Here is a 23,450-nt window from a genome sequence, read left to right on the forward strand (position 1 = left end):
TGTGATTAACTATAAATGTGTTAATTTATTTATATATTTATATAAATTATTTATTTTAGTAAATACTCCTGGCATTGACAAATTTGCTAATCGTTCTTTTAAATTATACTGTATTTCAATGAGAAAGAGTCTGGTTGATTTTGAAGTAGGTTTGCATAATAATAATAATAATAATAATAATAATAATAATTCAGGTATTCATCAGAAGTAAAACGCTGCCGCATAAACTAGCATATTTAGTGAAAAGTAAACTCTACTCAGAAAGATCATGAAGTCTATCATCAGTATCAGCTTGCACGTGTTTCAACATCACAAGCCCCTAAAACTAGTTTCCGTCCTTGGGCGCGGCGCCTGCCCCTCCCCGGCAGGACCGCTGGTTACATGAACCCAGTGACCCAGTTCTCCGCCTCGAGTTAGGTACCAAGCTACACGGAGGGCTTGGCCGCCACACCACCTGTTTTTGTTGCTGATTGGTCGTCGGTTAATTTGTAACAAACATCACGGCTCTATATAATGCGGATGCTCGAGGTGGCAAGGATGCTTAACACATTCCTTAGGTCGACAGAATGACTTCACACTTGCGAAGGGGAGGCTCGAAATTTCAGCAACTCATTAGGAAAAATCCTGTTCGCGTGGAGCCTTGTCATGAGCGGTCCTCTGCTTGTGCTCTAGAGTCTCGCGAAGCGGCCCCTATTCCGGGTCCCCCTAGCTGGCCAATAGTGGGCAGTTTGCTGGAGCTGCTTTGTAAAGGTGGTTTGCGAAGGCAACACGAATTACTGGTAAATACAGCCACACCCGCTGTGTAGTATAGCGGGCGTGCAGCATCCTTGCTGCAAAACGTAGCCGCACTATAACATAACTTGACTGAGCACTCCTTTTCGTGTAACACTATCCGCCCGCTCTCTTTTAGATCGATTATCATAAGAAGTTTGGTAAGATCTTTCGAATGAAGTTGGGTTCCTTCGAATCGGTGCACATCAACGCACCCTGCTTTTTGGAAGCGCTCTTCAGGAAGGAGAGCAACTACCCGCAGAGGCTGGAAATCAAACCCTGGAAAGCGTACCGAGACTTCCGCAATGAAGCCTACGGGCTGCTTATTCTGTGAGTAATCCTGTTTGCTCTCTCTTGTCTCCCCCCTGCCTCAGATACACACGTGAGTCAGCCATAAAGTCGGCAACCAGCGGGAGTCCAATGATTTCATCATTCGGCCAATAACGCAAAGAAGTCGACAGGCTAGAGGAATTGTAGATATTGCTGATTTTTTTGCAAATTACATTGTTAACACTGTGTTGATGTACTTTAAAAACTCTAGAATATTTTCACTTCATTTTTAAAATCTTTAAGTTGTATATCTCACTGTGAATTGATTTATGTTCTTTTTGAGCAGGGAAGGAAAAGATTGGCAAAGAGTCAGAAGTGCTTTTCAGCAAAAATTAATGAAGCCCAGTGAAGTGGAAAAACTGGATGGGAAAATAAACCAGGTACTATGTTTGATCGAAAAAGAAATATAAAAAGAGTTTTCTCAAGTAATTTATTTTAAATCATGAGTAGCACTGAATAATGTTAGTGGTATCGGTAGCTCTCCTCAGTTTTGTCAAGTGTTCCTTAATACCCAGTAAACTAACTTAAGTTGCTTCTGTCTCTAGAAATAGCTGCAGTTTCACAAGTATACATTTTTCCAGGTTATGGCCGATTTTGTTGAAAGACTGGAAGCTAAAAGTGACAAAGAAGGAAAAATAGAAGGACTATATGGAGAATTAAATAAGTGGTCTTTTGAAAGTAAGTAGTATCTTAAAAGTTTGCCTTGTAACATTAAAGGGAAATGGTACACAACAGATGTTATACAATCTTTGGTAAAAGTTATTAATTTGAGATAAAAAAAAAATTAGCCTATCTGATATAGACTTAATTACCATATTTGATTGCCCATGTTCAACTGCAAATACATTATTGCATTGCTTTTAATTAATTAAAACAAATATGATTGTACTTTAAAGGCTGAGGGTAATGTTCAGTCCCATACTATAGATTAGCCTCAATAAGAAAACATGAAAAAGTTCTGTTTTTCTTGTAGCGATCAGCCTGGTGCTTTATGACAAGAGATTTGGGCTTCTGCAAGAAAATGTAAATGAAGAGGCATTGAATTTCATAAAGTCTGTAAAAACGGTATGTAGAAGTACAATATTGATTCCCATGCAGTAAATACAATTTGAACAGAATAATATGTAAACAGATGGTAGTGTAGGTTAATTGCAATGTAATGAGATTAATATAAGTACGATTTCATTGACAGAGTTAAAGTGGAGCATGAATCCTGACGTGATTCTTAGTCTTCCTTTATTGTCTTGGTGAACTTCAAATGAGTATTTGCTCCTTATGTCTAATCCTGTGGTGAACTTCAAATGAGTATTTGCTCCTTATGTCTAATCCTGTGGCTGTTGCATAGTTGTGTATCACACAGACACAAATGTGTCGCAGTGGTAGCGCTGCTGCCTCGCAGTTAGGAGACCCGGGTTCGCTTCCCGGGTCCTCCCTGCGTGGAGTTTGCATGTTGTCTGCGTGGGTTTCCTCCGGGCGCTCCGGTTTCCTCCCACAATCCAAAGATATGCAGGTTAGGTGGATTGGCGATTCTAAATTGGCCTTGGTGTGTGTGTGTCCTGTGGTGGGTTGGCACCCTGCCCGGGATTGGTTCCTGCCTTGTGCCCTGTGTTGGCTGGGATTGGCTCCAGCAGACCCCCATGACCCTGTGTTCGGATTCAGCGGATTAGAAAATGGATAGTTTATTCAATAGTACATATTTACTGTGAGAAGAGCACTAATTTCCAGGAGTAAACACCAACAGTATGAGCACAAAGAGAACCTGCAAACTGTACATAACATTATTTAAACACTGACCTGAAATGCAGTGAAATGGAAATACTAATCCACCTGTAGCATACTGATATATGTCACTTATTTGAATAATGGGTAAATACTATACTTGGAATTCATGAATTTTTATGCATTGTAAAATAACAAATAATAGATATATTTATCTACTAGTGTTCTAAGTTAATTGTCTAACTTTATTCAAAGGAATTTCCAATTGTTAAAATATCTATGCAGCAGTAATGGTGGAACAAACTTCTTAATTTTGCTGTCCTCTTCTGTTTTCATTTTTGAGAAAAAAGTGTGCATGATAAAAATTGGTTAATTAAAAGTACTAATGTGAAGAGGACAAAGAGTTGCACAAAGTGATAAGGTGCTATATAAATAAAATGTATCATTATTATTATGTGAGAACAAATTCTCAACAGCATAATATAGATAAAAGGACTTGGTGCAGTTCAGTCACAAAGGAACTTTGGTTGGAGGCTCATTCAGTTTATCAGACTAAAGGTGTCTCATTTTAAAACTGCTGGGTTTTTAGAAAAGCGAATGTCACCACTTTATTAAAATTGGTATTTGGGTAATATGAACAAAAAATTATCGATGAGACGGAATAAACCACTTTTTTGTGAAATGCATTATTTAAGCATCAGTGTTTAATTGTCTTATCAAATATTTCTTTTCTGAATTTGTAAAACAATGTGCAGTGGCTTTTAATGAGTACACAAATTAAGTCAATCAATCAACATTTCTGCTTGACCTTGATTAAGTTTATCTCAAGTGTAAATGAGAATTGTACAGAGTGCTTTCCTCTTTAAGATAACCCCACTCCAGGCAAATTTATGGACTTTGCTATTAAATGATTCTGTACTATTTGAACTGTTACAAATTGTATGCCACAAATGTTATACTGTAGGTAACAATTAAGAATTTCACAATCTATTTGTGTGTGCTCTGAACTAATATATTGTGCAGATTGTTACATAGTACTGCGGTGGGTTGGCACCCTGCCCAGGATTGGTTCCTGCCTTGTGCCCTGTGTTGGCTGGGATTGGCACCGGCAGACCCCCGTGACCCTGTATTTGGATTCAGCGGGTTAGACAATGGCTGGATGGATGTTACATAGTAATAGTATGATTTAATGTAGATAATGATATTTAAACTTTGTCATTACTGTATTGATATTTTTTCCTAGATGATGAGCACTTTTGGAAAAATGATGGTGACACCTGTGGGAATTCATAGAAGCTTAAACACAAAAACGTGGCAGGATCACACAAATGCATGGGATCATATTTTTCAGACAGGTACAGTAATAAAAGCGGTGTAAATGTTCTGCTTTTGATTTGCAATGTGTTTCCATCTGTGGAAAAAGTCGTCTTTTATTTATTTATTTTTTTTATGGAATCTTTTGTAGCAAGTGTAGGTATAAATTTAAATGAGAAAATGTGCACCCACCTCCAGGTTTGATTTGAATGTTTACACAGAGGAAGGTGTGACATTCAGAGTTTTGTCTCCAAAAGCTAAAGTGTTCACGTATTATGTGAACATTTTCTTGTTTAATATGTGGCTTTGAAGGGAGAGCATCAGATGTTACAAATCTGATCACTTTTCAAAGTAAAACAACAACCTTATTTACTACTATAATTTTTTTTTAATTTAATTATAGATGTTTTTATCCTTAGAAATCTGATTTTTGTGTTGCAAGATCTTGTTTTGTCTACATTGTTTTCTATAGATTGACATCTAAAATGTACATGTGTGTAATTTTATTCAAAGGTGACCATTTTAAATTAGCCAGTTGCATTACTGGAATGTAACGCTGCTAATGAACTACATGAATTACTAAAGTACTGTAACAACGCTCTGACTTGAATGCAGAGCAGATGGCTTGTGCTCCTTACAAGTAGTGAGGCAGTGTTATTTCTTGACTCTTTCTCTTGTGGCTTTATTGTGAATAAAATTCACATCATGTAATGAATGATAAGTATCATATTGGACCCTAGTGGTGTTAGAGTTGCACAGTTCATATCTTTAGTTGAAAAGAATGTGAACTTGATGCCATTTCAGTGAACTGAGAATTTATCATTAGCAGTTAATCTCAGTTAGGCTGTAGTAAACTGTATGACCTGCAGTGAGGAAGTAGAGTCAAATATTTGCTGGAGCCAGTGGTGAGTTTAACAGAGTGTTGACCTAAGGTCACTTCACTTTCATCAGACACGTGCTTTGGTTTATTGCTGCTAGTGTGTAGGACATGATGCCTTTCTATTCTCATAACATGAAAAAAAAGTGGACTTGAAGAGATGTCAAAGTATAGTTGTAATGCTAGCATTTGTCTGTTTGACCTCTTCAATTGTTCATAACAGATGGCCACTATAGTATGGGTAAAATGGTTTGGTTTTGATTTGTTTATAAATTGTGTGTTTTTTTTTTTTATTTTAAATGGTGCTAAACTTGAAGATTAACATAATTTCTTGAGAAATATTTTTTGTAAATTAAACTCCTTGTACTTTTTAACCAGTAATACTTGTAATAGCTGACTCACTTGACCAACACCTACACTACATATTACACCTTCATCTTTTTATTTTTATGTGTTATTCATGTAAGGAAACAGATGAACAATGTAAATTTGATTTTTTTTAACAAATTAAGAAAAATGCTGAATTTCATGCAATAAAATAAATATCCATGTCCAGTGGGGAATTGTTTCTTTTAGAATAAGATACAGTTTTTGGGGGAACAGCACTTCTTTTCAAAAATATTTTAAACAATTTGAACTGGACACAAAGTTTTTTGTGGCTGATAGTTATAGAAGCAATTCAAGTATTAACATTTGTATTGATTTAATTCCTTGTCTTAGTAGAAGGAAATAATTATTCCTAGTTTTATATTTATATATATATATATATATATATAAATCACAGTGCTGTCATGTCAAGAAAAAAATTGTACTTTGATTCAGTTCAGTGTATTGTAGTATAATGCTTTTCTCTCAAAAGAGATTTTGAGCACCTATGTGTATTTATGAATGTAAAACAGGAACAAAAAAGTAGAAAAATATGCTTTATTTACATATATAAACATGCCTCATTGCTCTGAAGAAAAGTATAATGATGCTTGATTTATATTTATATTGTTTGGAAGGATTAAAAAGGAAGAAAACCCCTCTAAAAATTAATGAGCTAATTAATTTCTGAGAATATTGATAAAACTGATAATATATTAAAATACTAAATTTCTTATTACATTTTATTTAACATCCTGTAGCAATACATGCATACATATGCATATTACAGCACCCTCTTTTTTTTTCTTATTTCTTCTGTTTAATGTGTGACATATTTTTCTACTGTTAGGGAGACAGGGTTTTTTGCTGTTTCTCTATGGAAGCTTGTGCTTATTTTCCAAATGGTTTAAGAAAATTATCCAAATAAATTACTGAATTGGATGGATTGATTATTGAATTGATCCCAGATACTTAAAGTTATTCTTTTTATTTTTTTCTCTGAAATTTACAGCAAAACTTTATATTGACAAGAGGCTGAGCACACATTCTGAGAAGCCAGAAGAAGACTTCCTTTGTGACATTTTCAAGCACAGTGATTTGTCTAGGAAAGAGCTATATGCCACAACCACAGAGCTTCAGATTGGCGGAGTTGAAACGGTACTCTTATGAATATGAGGTTTTGTTGTAGGAAATGTAATCAAAGGAACATTAAATACCAAAGCTTGTGTTCTGTACTTAGAATCTCAAGACTAGTGCTTCTGGGAGCATACACGTATTGTATATACTTTGCATTTTTTTATATTATATAGTCTGTTCCTATGCAAGGCACAAAACACACACATACCGTAAATAATATTATATATGTCTTATACAGAGAGATGATGAGGCGCACATAATTCAACGTATATTTATCCCTTTGAAATAAAACTAATATGTGCTGAATCTGTAGTAAAGAAAAATCCTGCCTCATTTTAAATATAGCATACATTTGCAATGTTGACTTTGTGTGAAATGAGCAGTTGCTCAGAGTCCCAAATGAGACACATTACCTGCATTGGGAGGGACCATCAGCTACAGCACTACGGCCATGTGGCGTAATTCCCCCGAGGGTGATCCAGCTCACAGGACCCTCATTGTTAAGGACCAGAGCAGCTGGACCAGGCCAAGGGGACACCTACGTAATTACCTGGCTGCAGCAGATAAACGGTCCTTTTCAAAGGATGGGACTGGACCATATGTCTACTTGGGTGGTGGCCAACTAGGATCCTAAGCTGTTTCGTCATGTGGTGGGTGTGGCAATGTTCTGTGCCAGTGCATGCTCCCCATCCAGATCTGACCATTCCTTTTTGCCTCCAGCAATTTCATGTATCCTAACAGGAGTTGTTTGGCCATATTAGGTTTGTCATTTTTCCCTCTGATGTAGAGTACTGCAATGGACTTTCAATGTATTCTATAGAGGACACATTTTATAAACGAAGTTAACACTGCAGGCACTGCCTATATAATAAATAGAAGCTACCACTTAAGCAGTATCTTTTATACAATTGTATTCAAAGCGAAGTTGAAAGCATATAGTAGGCAATTTATGTTAATTCAAAATGTGCTACTGGTAAAGTTTGTGCTGTCATACCAACTTTGAAGTAAATCTAATTCAGTAGTGTGCTTATTTTACCATTTTTAAATCTTCCTAATAAAAACAAAGTCTGGCTATTTTGCACATCTCTAAACAGAACTATTTGTTGTACACTTTTTGGACTTTTTATTAATTGCCCTTTTTATTAATAGCCTTTCAATTCATAGTTTAAAGATATTACATTACTAAAATCTGTTTCATATGTACTATTTGTTTAAACATGTTTAAAGAACAGAAGTCCACAAATTTAAACTGATGAGTTAGACTTAAAAAAAATACAGGTACATTCTCAAACCTCATAATCAAATTTAGAGTTGTGGAGGTCAAATCGTAAAGGAAACCGCCCTGGTGAGGTGATTAGACCTATTCATGTATAAACACATAGTTCGACCAATTTAGAACCACCAGTTTACCCAATGTACACTTATTTCAGGGTGTGCAAGGAACACTGGAATACCTAGTTGGAACTCCTCACAGACACGGGAAGAATGCTTATGGTCCATGCAGACAACAAACCACTGCATGTTTTAAGCCTGAGGCACTGGTCCTGTGAGATAGCAGTAGTAAGCACTGCACCACTGTGTCCCACTATGTGTGTGTGTGTGTGTGTGTGTGTGTGTGTGTGTTCAATCTGCGATGGACTTGTGCTTTCTCCTGGGATTGTTCAAAACTTACATCCTATGTTTGCTGAGTTAGGCTTCAGCTCATACTGTGATCGAGGTGGAGTAGCTTAGAAAGTGGATGGATCATTAAGCCATTCTTTTATATGGTGCCGTCAATGATTTACAACTTCTAAAACCACTTTATAATGTGACTCCTCAATTTACCATATCATTGTTCTTGCCTGTTGTGTATAAGTATATATTTTTGTGCTGTTATTATCTGAAAGTGCTTTTGCTAATTGAGGAAGCTGTTTAGAAGACATCCACCAATTTTATTTTTTGTGCACTCTTAAAATGTCCAGTTTTCGCAAATTCTAAATTTAGAACTGTCAGGTGATATAGCCAGATACATAGTAAAGCATAAACTTTAACCATTACTTTTAATAACAGGAAGAATGTAATTAACATAGATGCCTCTGTTATTCTTATGACTTATGATTCTTAACTGTTTTTTTTATATAACAAAGACAATTATATAATTAACGCTAAGATTACATAAAGTATGTTTCTCTTCTCATTACTTAAAATTTGTTTTCATTTACTTTTTCTAGACTGCAAACAGCTTTCTTTGGGTTATTCTGAATATGGCCCGTAACCCCAATGTGCAAGAGAAGCTTTACAAGGAAATCCAAAATGTGTTGCCAGTAAAACAGGTTCCAAATGCAGATGATATCAGGAGGATGCCATATCTTAAGGCCTGTCTCAAAGAGTCAATGAGGCATGTGACTTACTCCGTTTGTGTTCTTATTTTAGGATTCACACTAAGCTGTTGCAATTACATTTTAATCCTATAGTTCTGAATTATAATGAAAGCAAAATATATTTAAAATGTAAGCAATTTTAATTCCAATTTGCATTCATTTAGCTGTTTCTTATACTATAAATTATTAGAGAGTAATCCTCTGTTTAGTCATAATCATGAAGAAAATGGACAATTCTTAATCTGCTAGCGTACACATTTGTATTTAACAGTGTGTAAGGCAGTAAGGAGTATATTTTTGCATTCGGGTGTCATAATTTGTAACTAACAGGGTTTTCAGATAGAAATGATTTACCATGAATATGAAATTTGTTTACACGGTTCAAATTAATGTTTATTTTTTTATTCTTGCAATTGTCAATGTATGCAGTGAGTTTTTAAAATAACAGTTTTAATTTCCTTTGCTTTAGGTTAACGCCATCAGTTCCATTTACAAGCAGAACCCTTGACAAAGACACAGTGCTTGGAGATTATATGCTTCCTAAAGGGGTAAGGATTTAAATGTAACAGTGAGTATTAGATTTAGATAGACGAAAACACTTTTATAGCCTTGGTATGAACCCCATCATATTATCAAGATTCAAAAAATATTTACTCTTTATCAAGTTGTGTCAAGTGGCTTTATTGTCATGAAGTTCTTACACAGTATTGCAACATACATTGGCAAGAAATAGTGATCCCCAGGTCCACGATGTAACATATACATAAACAGGACAAGTGCAAGACAGATAAACAACTATAATATACTGTAAATTGGCAAATAAATAATAGGTACATGAAAAGAGAGTAATAATTTGAAATGCATAGTAATAATAAATAACAACTAATAATAAAAAAAAACAGTAGTAACAATTGTACTGCATATAAATAAGCTACTTGGAGCAGATCTAAGTTGGGGGGCAGAGTCAGGACATCTAACGCTTTAGAATCTATTGCAGAACGTGGCAGAATTGTTTAGATGCTACAGTACCTTCTGCTAGATGTACTGTACGTGGAACAGAGACCGTTTGAGAGTTGGGAGTGGCCCTTTACAATGCTGTAGGCTTTGTGAATGGAAAAACTTTAAAGGATGTTATTAATGGAGGTCAGAGAGATCCCAATGATCTTTTCTGCTGTGTGCACTACCCACTGTAGGACTTTATGGTCCGAGAGATTGCAGTGCCCAAACCAGACAGTGACACAGCTGGTCAGAATGCTCTCGATGGTACCCCTGTAGAATGTGACAAAGCACAGAGAGGGGTAGGCTTGCATTCTTCACAAGCCAAAGGGAGTGGAGATGCTGTTGCACCTTCTCGGCTATGGAGGTGGTGTTAATTGACCAAGTAAAGTCATCTGCCAGGTGCACACAATTTGTTGCTCTTGACCAATTCCAACTCCAAGCCCACAATTCCCTCTTTGGTCTTGCCCACATTAAGAGACAGACTATTGAACTTGCACGAATCCGCCAGTCGACATATATCCATTCTGTAAGCTGACTTATCCCCATTCGCAATGAAACTCGTCACCTTTGTGTCATCTGCAAACCTAATGATGGTGTTAGATCTGTACATAGTTGTACCATTTGTCAGCAGAGTGTATAGAAGTGTGCTGATTACACTGCCCAGGGAAGCACCAGTGCTTAACATTATGGTAGTGGAGTTGTTGTTTCCAATGCAGACTGTTTGTGGTCTCTCTGTCAAAGTCCAGGATCCATTATTTCACTTCTTTCTGATCTCTAAGTTGTAATATAATTAAAATCTCTAATTTTAAGCTTTGGACCTCTGTACAAGAAATACTGTTGGTATTAGTAGTTATTACATGGTTGAAATAAAATGACAGATCATTTGAATGACCTGCATCATCATCAAATACCCTAAGCTCCTGACTTCTGTGCCTTTCTTTTGCAGACGGTTTTAATGATAAATAGCCATGCTTTGGGATGCAGTGAAGAAAGCTTTAATGACAGCATGCAGTTCAAGCCAGAGCGCTGGTTGCAGCAGAGGCATTGTATTAATCCTTTTGCACACGTGCCTTTTGGGATTGGAAAGAGAATGTGCATCGGCAGGCGACTGGCTGAACTTCAGCTACAGCTGGCCCTCTGCTGGGTGAGTCTCACACAGAAATAAATCCTTTTGTTAGAATCCTGGTATGTTTCTGTGATATTTACTTGCTATTTTGTATAAGCCCCTTTTTGAGAGATTTGTGAAGCTGCATCTGTATGATGTGCAGTCAATTGGCTTTCCATCTGGAATGTGTTTGCTTTTGCATCATTTTTGCTTTAAAAGCTTTAATCTTCTTGTTTAAGCAGGATACACTGGATGTTTAAAATGCATTTGTAAATGCAGAGACTGAAAAAAATCAGTCTTTCGGAACTGTTCTTAAATCCTTCATAAAATAGTACACTTAGTATTGTAAATGTAAACAAGAACATTTCACACTGACATTAAAGTTAGCTCTAAAACTCTGTAGCATAGAGAACAAAACAAGTTGTACTGTTTCTTTTTCAGATTGTGAAAGATTTTAAAATCGAGTTAACTGACAATGAACCAGTGGACACAGTCCACTCAGGAATCCTCGTGCCAAACAGAGAACTACCAGTTGCTTTTAAAAGGAGACATTGTGTGAGTATTACTAGTATGAATACAAAGAAGGCACAAACTTTGATTACCTAATGAAGTGCATGTGGAATGAAGTATTTCTGCATCAGTGAGGGTATGCAACAGATGTTGGATTCTGGTCTGACTTGCGTATTGAAATATCAGCAAGAATATTAATGCATGGCAGTTTAACAGCATTCTTTATGCTAGCTCTTCAGTGACTGATGGGTAACTCTGTGAATCTGTGTTAGGGGGTGGTAACAGTGGTTAGTGTTACTGCACCAAAAAGCCATCATCCTTGTTTTGAATCCCACATTTCCTGTCTGTGAGGAGTGTTCAGAATCTCCCTTTGTCTTCAAAGACTTGCAGGTTAGGAGACCAGGGTTCGCATCCCAGGTCCTCCCTGCGTGGAGTTTGCATGTTCTCCCCGTGTCTGCGTGGGTTTCCTCCCACAGTCCAAAGACATGCAGGTTAGCTGCATTGGTGATCCAGAATTGTCAGTAGTGTGTGCTTGGTGTGTGTGTGTGTGTGTTTGCCCTGTGGTGGGTTGGCGCCCTGCCCAGGGTTTGTTTCCTGCCTTGTGCCCTGTGTTGGCTGGGATTGGCTCCAGCAGACCCCGTGACCCTGTAGTTGGGATATAGCGGGTTGGATAATGGATGGATGGATGTTCGACCCATTGGTATGTCAATTTCAATGAGGTGACTAAAGTATGAAGAGGAAATGTATATAAGAGCATTTTCGAAATGTAATCTTATGACAATAAATTTCACATGATTGCTTTATATTAATAGGATGAAAATTCAAGAGCAGCACCATCTTCTCAACCCAGTGTGTTTTGAAACTGCAGATTTCAGCAAATAGTTATACACTGTGGGCCACAAACCAGCAGCTCTTAACTTCACATCTGGACACAGATGAGTGTGTGAATCTGCAAACTCATTGCCGTGGAATGTTAAAAGAAGAGTTTATTACTGGAGGCACGTGTAAGGAAAGAGAAATGTCATTCTTTTAAGTTGATGTAGCAACCAAAAATATGCAGAGGTGAAATTTATTGTAACAACTTAAAATTGGATTCACAGGATGACTTTCCACCATTAAGCAATCTGCTTACATAGTGAATCATCGAAAGCCCTTGAACTAAAGCCTAGAAGGAAGCATCTAAGCTAAAATTACCAACCACTGATCAGTTTTTGTCTTTTCAGTGAAGGTTAACTGTTCCTAAGATTCTAACAGCAGCTGCACTTTTGAAATATTTTAATCAATGAAATATATGTATATATGTAAAGTCTTTATTGTCTTAAATATTCTATTTTTACCATTTAATGTTTTTGTTGTAACATATTTTAAGTTTCATAGATTTAGTAGATTCTGTAAATATGTATGTTTATACTGATGTTCCCTTCAGTGTAATAAATGATTTTTATTTATACATTTCCTTAGTCCGCTTATTTCAATACATGATCATAGCCAGCCAGAGCCTATCATGGCATAACTGTCAGAATCCAACCTTGGATGGTACACAAGCCCTTTGCAGGGCACACTCTTGTATTTGCCCACACCTAAATACACAAAACCAGCTTAGAGTTTCAAATTGGCCTGACATGCCTGGCTTTAAAATGTTGAAGGAAACCAGGAACTCACAGAAAAATATACAACCATCATCAAGACTAACTGTGCTAGGAAGTAAATTGAGGCTGCTAAATCAGCACATGCTAAAAACGTCTCCTAAAAGATATGAGACTTTATTAGGTACACCTGTTGACAACCAGGTAGAAGAAGCCCCTTCTTGCCTACAGACAATTATTAATCCTCCTGTTATGTTGTGGGTCAAATTGACCAATTTTAAAGTTAAAAAATAGTTAATGTTTTTCCAGCATGAAACTTCTTTTGCTTGGTTAAGTGTAATCAACATATTAAATGAAAATGGTTCATTTCACATATTTGCAGCCCCTGCACATGTTTATATTGAATAGATGCTGTTCGGGTCAATGTGACCCGGCAGTCAAAGTGGAGATTAAAGGGGTCAGAAGTGTCAAATACTATTTCTTTCTTTGCAAGTATGAGACATATTTCACTGCAATCAGTCATGCGCGCACACACACATACACGCTGTCTCCCTATTCTATTGACCTCATCTGTAAAGTGCAAGAATGAAGGTGTTATGACTTTTCTGTTCTGGAACTTTTTCTATTCCAGTCAGCAAACTCCATCACATTGAGTGGACACTCAGCAGGGGAAAAGCAAAACCTATAAAGGTTCTCTGCAATGGAGTCCTGCCAACATTACACTCTGCAGCTACATGTGATATGCTCTCTGTCAGAGCTTTACAAAATGAGCAGCAGAAGTAATAAGGTTGACAGCCCTGGAAGCTCTGGGACTCATCTTTGATCATGACAATGAAATAGAGGAGGATGTGTCTGAAGATGAAGACCATCTTGAGGTCAATTCTGAGTCTGATGAATTTGATTATGAACCAAATGAGGAAACTGCTATTCATATTCCTCCAAGCAAGACATTCACATTAATAAATAGTGAAATACAGTGGTCTTCATCCCCAAATATACGTCAGGCAAAACTTTCTGCAGATAACATAATGAAGACAGTGCCATGGCCAGCTAGGATGGCAGTGACTCGTGTGACAGACATCAAGTCAACTTTTGAGCTGGTCATACCCAACTCAATACAGAATATCATTCTCAAAATGACTAATCAAAGTCAAAGCGAACTTTGTCATCTCCACCATATACAAGTATACAAACAGACGAAATTGTGAAACTCAGGGTCCACAGTGTAACAACATGAAGTGCAAATAAAAAATTACAATTAAATTAAAAATAGAATTAAAATGAAAATTTAAAATTAAAGTTTAAAATAAAACACAAACAAGACAAGTCATTGTGCAAAGACAAGACAAAGAAGAGGAAAGGCTTGTTTTGGGGGAGAAGTGGAAGGAGCTGAATAAAATACATTTACATGCATATTTGGGGGTCCTCATCCTGGCTGGGATCTATAAGTCAAAGGATAAATCAACAGCCAGTCTGTGGGATGCAGAGACAAGTAGGGCTATATTTTGTGCCACAATGTCTCTGGAGACTTTTCATATTTTCTTCAGAGTAATCCGATTTGATAATCGAGAGACAAGGGCTGTCAGATGGGAGGGAGACAAGCTGGCAGCTATTAGGACAGTATGGGACAAGTGGGTAGAGCAATTTCCACTACTCTATAACCCAGGTCCTAATGTCACAGTGGAAGAAAGGCTAGTGGCATTCAGAGGTCACTGCACATTTAGGCAATATATGCCTTCCAAACCAGCTAAATACAGCATAACAATCTGTGCAGCATGTGATGCAAACACCAGCTATACATTGAACATGCAGGTTTACACTGGAATGCCAGTTGGAGGAGTCTCAGAGAAGAATCAGGGTGCGAAGGTTGTGCTTGATATGGGACACAGTCTCATGGTGGCAATTTTTTCACAAGCTACAACTTGGGTCAAGAGCTTCTAAAGAGAAAGCTCACGATGGTTGGAACGGTCCAAAAGAACAGGGCTGAACTCCTTGCTGAGGTGCTGGTAACCAAAAACAGGGCCCTTGAGTCTCCCATGTTTGCCTTCAGAGACACCACAGCCCTAGTGTCTTACTGCCCCAAAAAGAGCAAAAATGTTGTACTCATGAGCATTTTGCACAAAAATGCTGAAATGAGCACACGAGAGGACCAGAAACCAACTGTGACCCTAGACTACAATGCCACCAAAGGAAGGGGAGACAACTTGGACAAAGGTATGGAATCCTACAGCAGCAAGCTGTCATCTTTTACAACATGATTGATGTATCAGCCTACAACAAATTTGTCATTTGGATGGAGATCTTTCCTGAATGGAATGTGTCAATGCTGTATAAGAGGCACATCTTCCTTGAGGAGCTGGGGAAGGCGCTTGTGGTACCGCATATACAACGGAGGCAGCACACGCCATGGACCCCAGCTACTGCAGCTACAATGAGGGAGATCCAGGAGAGGACTTCATCTAGTACACCAGTGCGTGTGGTAAGTGTGTGTGTGTATGTGTGTTTTGGGATCATCAAAAAACAAAGTAATCATTGTCCTCTACTTTATAGGTTGCTGCTGGGGGAAAAAAGGAAGAGGAAGAGGTGCCAGGTCTGCAAGACATTGGATGATGTCAAGACGAGTATGACCTGTGTGAAATGTACAAAATTAATTTGCACAAAGCACACTGTGATGACATGTCCCTCATGTGCTGTGTAGATGCACACACATGCACCTTGCTCATTTCCACCAAACAATTTTTGTATATATCTGGTTTTAAACATTGCATAGTGTTTACTATCACAACGTGATGACACGTCACTTGTGTGCTGTGGAGACTCACAGACACACATACACATGCACCGTGTTCATATTGCTAATCTCTTATTTTATTGTTTTGTTCATTTCTGCTTCAAAAACAGTGCTTAAATAAAGTTTACTTTCAATACAAATCCTTTTGTCTTGATTTTAAGTCAGCAGGTCAATCTGACCCTGAACAGAAGAGGTGTCTCGTGTTAATTTATCAACATCACTCCATGAAAAGAAAAAAATTTAAAATATTAAACTAAATTTAAAAAAAAAAACAATGTCATGTAAAAATATTTCATTTTATATGTAGGTTTTTCCAGTGTGGATTAAAAAAAAAGTTTTAAAATGCATTTTGTATGAAAAACGAGTGAATTATCCTCATTGAACCATGATGATTAAGAACACTATTGCACTAAATATTGATTGAAATGGTTAGTAATGGAGTTAATAATGATATAAACAATGTTAAATGGGATTTTTCGGTTTCTGACACTTTTGGACAATTAAACCTGCCCCGAGTCAAATTGACCCTGGAACATCATTGCTGTTCCTGAGAAACGAACGTAACAGGAGAGTTAATTCAAAATTGTATTGGAAACATTCTTTAGGTATTTGGTCCCTGCTGACCCAACAGCCTCAAACAGTTCCTATCTAATTGGTCATGTAGTTTTGCTGGAAACTTAAGGAAATTTTATTGCAAATCCTGCTGTTTATGACTAATGCACAACTACTACTTTTTAATCCATGAACACCTGGTGTAAAAAACATCTAATTTCCTTTTTTCCAATTTTTTGCATGTCCCTTTCAAATTTCAGCAGGAGAACGATAAATAACGTACATGTGGATTTCTCTCACTGCCGTTGCTTGTTTTTATGAATGGACATATTACAAAACAGGGTTAAACTCCAGGATTCATAGGCCATGGAGTCCTCTAGCGTATCACTGTTTTTTTATAGTTAATAATTTAGCAATGCACTCCTACCAAAGTTCATTTAACCAAGAAATATTCTGCGTTGTGTAAATGTGGTGTCATTTTATTATCAATGCAGCTGTAATTTTCAGTAGCCACTTTTCCACGTTTATATACAATTAAATTTAAAGGTGTGTGTTCCTAGTCACTAGCACTGCAAAATAAAATCTGAGCTCAGTCACATACGGTATCAGTGCTGTTTATAACTTTATTTATGCGCAGTGTTTATAGGCTAAACTCCAAAAAGAGGACATGCCACATCCACAGAAGCAGCATTAGAAATGCTTAACCCTATCAAAGAAATCAATCAATCTGTTATGTGTAAAGCACAGGATAAAACTTTAGAATAAAATCAATAAATATGTTAAACATATGAAAATATAAAAAATAAATACATTGACAAATTTTTAACAAACCATTAAAAGGATATAATAAAAAATATGATGATATGACCTTTAAACATCTCCATTTTGCAATGAGAAAAGACATGATTTTTATTGAGATTTAAAGATATCAATAGTATTTAAAAACTGAGGGTAAACGGAAAGACAATTCCAGCGAACAGTAGCAGACACAGAAAAAGCACAATCACCCTTGAACTTCAGTTGAGACTGTGGAATGGACAGAAGTTTTTGATAAGATGATTTCAAAGGCCAAATGGTGGAGTAAGGATGAAGGAGGCCTGAGATATAGTGTGGTGCCAAACCTCTGGGTGCTTTATTGACAAATAATTAAACTTCAAACTGTATGCTGTTTTTTACTGCCAGCACTGGAAAAATATGTTCTGTCTTCTTATTACCAGTCACTTAGGACCTGCTGCAAACAGGACTGGGAAAAAGGGATAATTAAAGATTGAAATACAAAGTATATGCAATTTTATACTACTACTGTATTTTAACCTTATGAGATAGTACAAGAAAAACGAGAACACTTGTAAGAATAACAAAACCCAGAAGACAAAAGCAAAAGTCGCATAGCATGGAATTCAAGACGGCCTAACAAAGCTTTCAATTTACCGCCCAAATGGAATTCTCTTGGATGTAAAAGTTGACACAGGGGGAGAAAATCAAAACAAAAACAGAAAAGGCTTTCAGAGCAAAAATTGTCTTGCTCTTCATTAATCCTGGCTATAGAAACAACTGAATGGCTCAGCTCAATGAGGAGAACATGTCACTGGACAAACAAGTGATGCTCCACTCTGTGAGAGCAGAAAGCAACAATTTGATGCCTAGAAAGACTAAAGAAGAAAAAAAGAGAGGACGGAAGAAATATGAAATGATGAGGAACCAAGGAGGAAAGCGGAAGTACAGGCCCAGGGCATGTTCAAAATATCACAGTGTCATGATTTTTTTCTTATATTGCCTATAATCGGTGATTCATACAAATAAGAGTAATCCTAAATACTACTCTGCCTTTTTGCATTATATTAACTAGTTTTCATCCAAATAGCAGGAAAAAACACTTTAAAAGTCCATCTTACATTGGAATATTTTCAACATGGAATTTTAAAGTCTGTTTCTGTAATTTATAATGAACAAACAATAGTAGTAGTTGACTTTATTTGAATTGATCATTAATCAATGTAAAACAAAGGCAATATGAACACCACGCTGACCTCCTCCACACGGGACTCTTAACTCCATACACTCTCTGGATTACATAACATTACATAATACTGTACATATATTCTTCATTTTTTTTATTTTTTTTCTTTATCATAGTTATTTATAAAATATACATATATATATATATATATATATATATATATATATATATATATATATATATATATATATATATATATAAATAACTATGATAAAGAAAAAAATCCTGATCCTGATTCTCGGCTACAGAAACTGGCTCTTGGGACGTGGAATGTCACCTCTCTGAAGGGAAGGAACCTGAGCTAGTGCGCGAGGTCGAGAGGATCCGGCTAGATATAGTCGGACTCACCTCGACGCACAGCTTGGACTCTGGAACCAATCTCCTTGAGAGGGGCTGGACTCTCTACCACTCTGGAGTTGCCCCGTGAGAGGCCGAGCAGGTGTGGGCATACTTATTGCCCCGACTTGGAGCCTTGGGGTTTACCCGGTGGGCGAGAGGGTGGCCTCCCTCCGCCTCGGTGGGGGAAGGGTCCTGACTGTTGTTTGTGCATATGCGAACAGCAGGTTGGAGTATCCACCCTGTTTGGAGTCTCTGGAGGGGGTGCTAGAGGGCATACCTTCTGGGGATTCCCTCGTTTTGCTGGGAGACTTCAATGCCCACAGTGAGACCTGGAAGGGCTTGATTGGGAGGAATGGCCCCCCCGATCTGAACCCGAGCGGTGTTTTGTTATTGGACTTCTGTGCTCGCCACGGATTGTCCATAACAAACACCATGTTCAAGCATAAGGGTGTTCATATGTGCACTTGGCACCAGGACACCCTAGGCCTCAGGTCGATGATCGACTTTGTGGTTGTGTCGTCGGACTTGCGGCCATATGTCTTGGACACTCGGGTGAAGAGAGGCGGAGCTGTCAACTGATCACCACCTGGTGGTGAGTTGGCTTCGATGGTGGGGAAGATGCCGGTCAGACCTGGTAGACCCAAACGTGTTGGCAGAGTCCCCTGTCAGAAGTAGCATCAACTCCCACCTTCGGCAGAACTTCTACCACGCCCCGAGGGAGGTGGGGGACATTGAGTCCGAATGGGCCATGTTCCGTGCCTCTATTGTTGAGGCGGCTGACCGAGCTGTGGCCGCAAGGTGGTGGTGCCTGTCGGCGGCAATCCCCAAACCCGTTGGTGGACACCGGCGGTGAGGGATGCCGTCAAGCTGAAGAAGGAGTCCTATAGGACTTTTTTGTCCTGTGGGTCTCTGGAGGCAGCTGATAGGTACCGGCAGGCCAAGCGGAATGCGGCTTCGGTTGTTGCTGAGGCAAAAACTCGGGCATGGGAGGAGTTTGGAGAGGCCATGGAGAACGACTTTGGACGGCTTCGAGGAGATTCTGGTCCACCGTCCGGCGTCTCAGGAGGGGGAAGCAGTGCAGTGTCAACACTGTATATGGTGGGGATGGTGTGCTGCTGACCTCGACTCGGGACGTTGTGGTCGGTGGGGGGAGTACTTCGAAGACCTCCTCAATCCCACTAACATGCCTTCCAATGAGGAAGCAGAGCCTGGGGACTCTGAGGTGGGCTCTCCCATCTCTGGGACTGAAGTCACCGAGGTGGTCAAAAACTCCTTGGTGGCAGGGCCCGGGGTGGATGAGATCGCCGGAGTTCCTTAAGGCTCTGGATGTTGTAGGACTGTCTTGGTTGACACGCCTCTGCAACATCGCATGGACATCGGGACAGTGCCTCTGGATTGGCAGACGGGGTGGTGGTCCCCTCTTTAAAAGGGGACGGAGGGTGTGTTCCAACTATAGAGGGATCACACTCCTCAGCCTCCCTGGAAAAGTCTATTCGGGGTTCTGGAGAGGAGGGTCCGTCGGATAGTCGAACCTCGGATTCAGGAGGAACAGTGTGGTTTTCTGGTCGGAACAGTGGACCAGCTCTTCACCCTTAGCAGGATCCTGGAGGGTGCATGGGAGTTTGCCCAACCAGTCTACATGTGTTTTGTGGACTTGGAAAAGGCGTTTGACCGTGTCCCTCGGGAATCCTGTGGGGGTGCTCGGGAGTATGGGGTACGGACCCCTGATAAGAGCTGTTCGGTCCCTGTACAACCGTGTCAGAGCTTGGTCCGCATTGCGGCAGTAAGTCGAGCCCGTTTCCAGTGAGAGTTGGACTCCGCCAGGGCTGCCCTTTGTCACCGATTCTGTTCATAACTTTTATGGACAGAATTTCTAGCGCAGCCAGGGTGTTGAAGGGGTCGGTTTGGTGGACTCAGGATTGGGTCACTGCTTTTTGCAGATGATGTTGTCCTGTTTGCTTCATCAGGCCGTGATCTTCAGCTCTCTCTGGAGCGGTTCGCAGCTGAGTGTGAAGCGGCTGGGATGAGAATCAGCACCTCCAAATCCGAGACCATGGTCCTCAGCCAGAAAAGGGTGGAGTGCCCTCTCAGGGTTGGGGGGAGATCCTGCCCCAAGTGGAGGAGTTCAAGTATCTCGGGTCTTGTTCACGAGTGAGGGAAGAATGGATCGTGAGATTGACAGGCGGATCGGTGCGGCATCCGCAGTGATGCGGCTCTGCATCGGTCTGTCGTGGTGAAAAAGAGCTGAGCCGTAAGGCAAAGCTCTCAATTTACCAGTCGATCTACGCTCCTACCCTCACCTATGGTCATGAGCTATGGGTAGTGACCGAAAGAACGAGATCGCGAATACAAGCAGCTGAAATGAGTTTCCTCGCAGGGTGTCTGGGCTTTCCCTTAAAGATAGGGTGAGGAGCTCAGTCATCCGGAGGGGCTCAGAGTAGAGCCGCTGCTCCTCCGCATCGAGAGGAGTCAGATGAGGTGGCTCGGGCATCTGATCAGGATGCCTCCTGGACGCCTCCCTGGTGAGGTGTTCCGGGCACGTCCAACCGGGAGGAGGCCCCGGGGAAGACCCAGGACACGCTGGAGGGACTATGTCTCCCGGCTGGCCTGGGAACGCCTTGGGGATTCTCCGGAAGAGCTGGAAGAAGTGGCGGGGAGAGGGAAGTCTGGGCTTCTCTACTTAAGCTGCTACCCCCTCGACACAACCTTGGATAAGCGGAAGAGGATGGATGGATGGATGGATATATATATATATATATATATATATATATATATATATATATATATATATATATATATATATCTTGTGTATTGCACCTTTTGACCCTGGAGGACTATATTTCGTCCCACTGTAAGTACTGTAAGTATATTGCTAAGATGACAATAAAGCTCTACTTGACTTGACTTGACTTGAATATGTAGTTGTTTTAAAAGGGAATGAATGGACTTTAAAATATTGCACTGTCAATAATTGTAAAGATTGAAAATATTGTTCAGTCAGTCAGTCAGTTTCCAACCTGCTGTATCCTAACACAGGGTCGTGGGGGTCTGCTGGAGTCAATCCCAGCACACAAGACAGGAACAAACCCTACGCAGGGCACCAGCCTACTGCAGGACACACATACACACACACTAGGGGCAATTTAGGATCGCCAAAGCACCTAACCTGCAATAATTTTATACTGTGGGTGGAAGCTGGAGCACCTGGAGGAAACCCACGCAGAAAAAGAAAGAACATGCAAACTCCACGCAGGGAGGACCCAGGAAGCGAACCCAGGTCTCCTTACTGTGAGGCAGCAGTGCTACCACTGTGCTACCATGCTGCCCAAATATTTTTCATTTTTATAATATTGCATGAAAAAGGTAGTAATTATTATTTTAATTAAATTTACACAACATAAAAATTGTGAGGCATTTATCATATTACTGAATAACATTATTTTCAATCCCACTTAATCTAGTTCAGGATAGTAAGGAGCTGAAGCCCTCCTGCCAGCTTTGGGCACTAGGCATGTATGCATCCAAGCAGGGCAAGTAACCCAGTTGTATATTTTCGGGATGTGAGAGCAACACTAAAGTTACCTGATAAAAGCTCCCAAAGTCACAGGGAGAACGCCACAGAAAAGGAGAACCAAGAATTCTGGATCCATGAGGAACTGTGCCATCACACCATCCTCTCCTCTGCTGTTTATATTATTCTCAACAAAATGTTTTCATAAAGCTTCACCTGTAGAGAACGTTAACTTTAATGTCATAAGACAAGAGTTCTACTAATTTACAAAGTGTGACTCTTAAGGACACTCTTGATTCAGAACACTTTAGTGCCAATATGACAGTCTTACGGGAACTGGTCTTGGCATTGATGCTATAACATAACATACCAGACAATAAGAACACCAGACAACAACAAGAATTAGCACCAATGGTGTGCCATGATTACAGGAAGAGGATCATGTGTAGCACAAAATAACAAAAGAAGAAAAGGGAGGGGGTTACATCTGAGTGAGTTCATTAAGGAGCTGAATGGCTCCAGGAAAGAAGCTATGGAGATGGTGTGCAGTCTGAGTGGCAATGGGCCAGTAACATCTCTGGGATAGTTGTCTGGTTAGTAAATGGCTGCTGGGGTGAGTGGAGTGCAGTAATATTCCTTGCAGCCAAAGATCTTCTCAGTAGATTGAAACACCAGCTGTATCCTGGTCATAATCAGGGAGGATTTAGAACAGAAACAGACAGTAATAGAAAAGGCCAAAACAATTTTGATAATGGTGTAATAAACCTTCATTAGGATAGACCAACAAATGCTGAGTTTTCTTAGATAGTGAAGAAAAAAAATCAGTCTATACTTAAAATAGTCTGTCATGGAAACAGCCTACCCACAAATACCCATAGTTGGCATGTAGTGAAGAGGATGTCTGAAGAGGTTAATCACCAGTTCCACTGTTTTGATATTGTTGAGATCTAGATTATTAACAGCACACTGTTCAACCAGGTGCTATACATCTCTCTAGTAGCAGGTGCCATTATAGTTAGTGATGTGACCCTCACTTGTCATATTGTCAGCATACTTCCCAATTTTTTGGAATTATCAAAGAAGGGAGAGCCATTATTGCACCGTGAGAAGAAGAGGGGTACAAGAGCAAAGATGAGGAGACTACCTATGCTGATACCCATGGG

The 23,450-nt window shown here is 39.4% G+C and overlaps 1 protein-coding gene and 1 pseudogene across 2 annotated transcripts; both read left to right on the forward strand.

Moving 5' to 3' along the window:
* The first annotated feature begins 531 nt into the window (after positions 1-531).
* On the forward strand, positions 532-12,940 carry LOC120515040 (1,25-dihydroxyvitamin D(3) 24-hydroxylase, mitochondrial). 2 transcript variants are annotated; one of them, XM_039735745.1, is made up of 12 exons: positions 532-779; positions 911-1,101; positions 1,388-1,481; positions 1,683-1,779; positions 2,075-2,166; positions 4,064-4,175; positions 6,390-6,535; positions 8,725-8,891; positions 9,344-9,422; positions 10,820-11,017; positions 11,420-11,533; positions 12,301-12,940. In XM_039735745.1, exons 1-12 carry the CDS (start codon positions 567-569, stop codon positions 12,346-12,348), a joined length of 1,551 nt encoding a protein of 516 aa, XP_039591679.1. In that variant the 5' UTR covers positions 532-566; the 3' UTR covers positions 12,349-12,940. The 2 variants fall into 2 exon arrangements, with proteins under 2 accessions (XP_039591679.1, XP_039591678.1); XM_039735744.1 differs by lacking the exon at positions 12,301-12,940 and adding an exon at positions 11,657-11,924 and having other exon boundaries at positions 11,420-11,595.
* Positions 12,941-12,966: 26 nt separating this feature from the next.
* Positions 12,967-15,684, forward strand: LOC120515181 (annotated as a pseudogene).
* Positions 15,685-23,450: the final 7,766 nt, after the last annotated feature.

This window comes from Polypterus senegalus, chromosome 14, assembly GCF_016835505.1.
Source record: "Polypterus senegalus isolate Bchr_013 chromosome 14, ASM1683550v1, whole genome shotgun sequence".
Lineage (NCBI taxonomy): Eukaryota > Metazoa > Chordata > Cladistia > Polypteriformes > Polypteridae > Polypterus > Polypterus senegalus.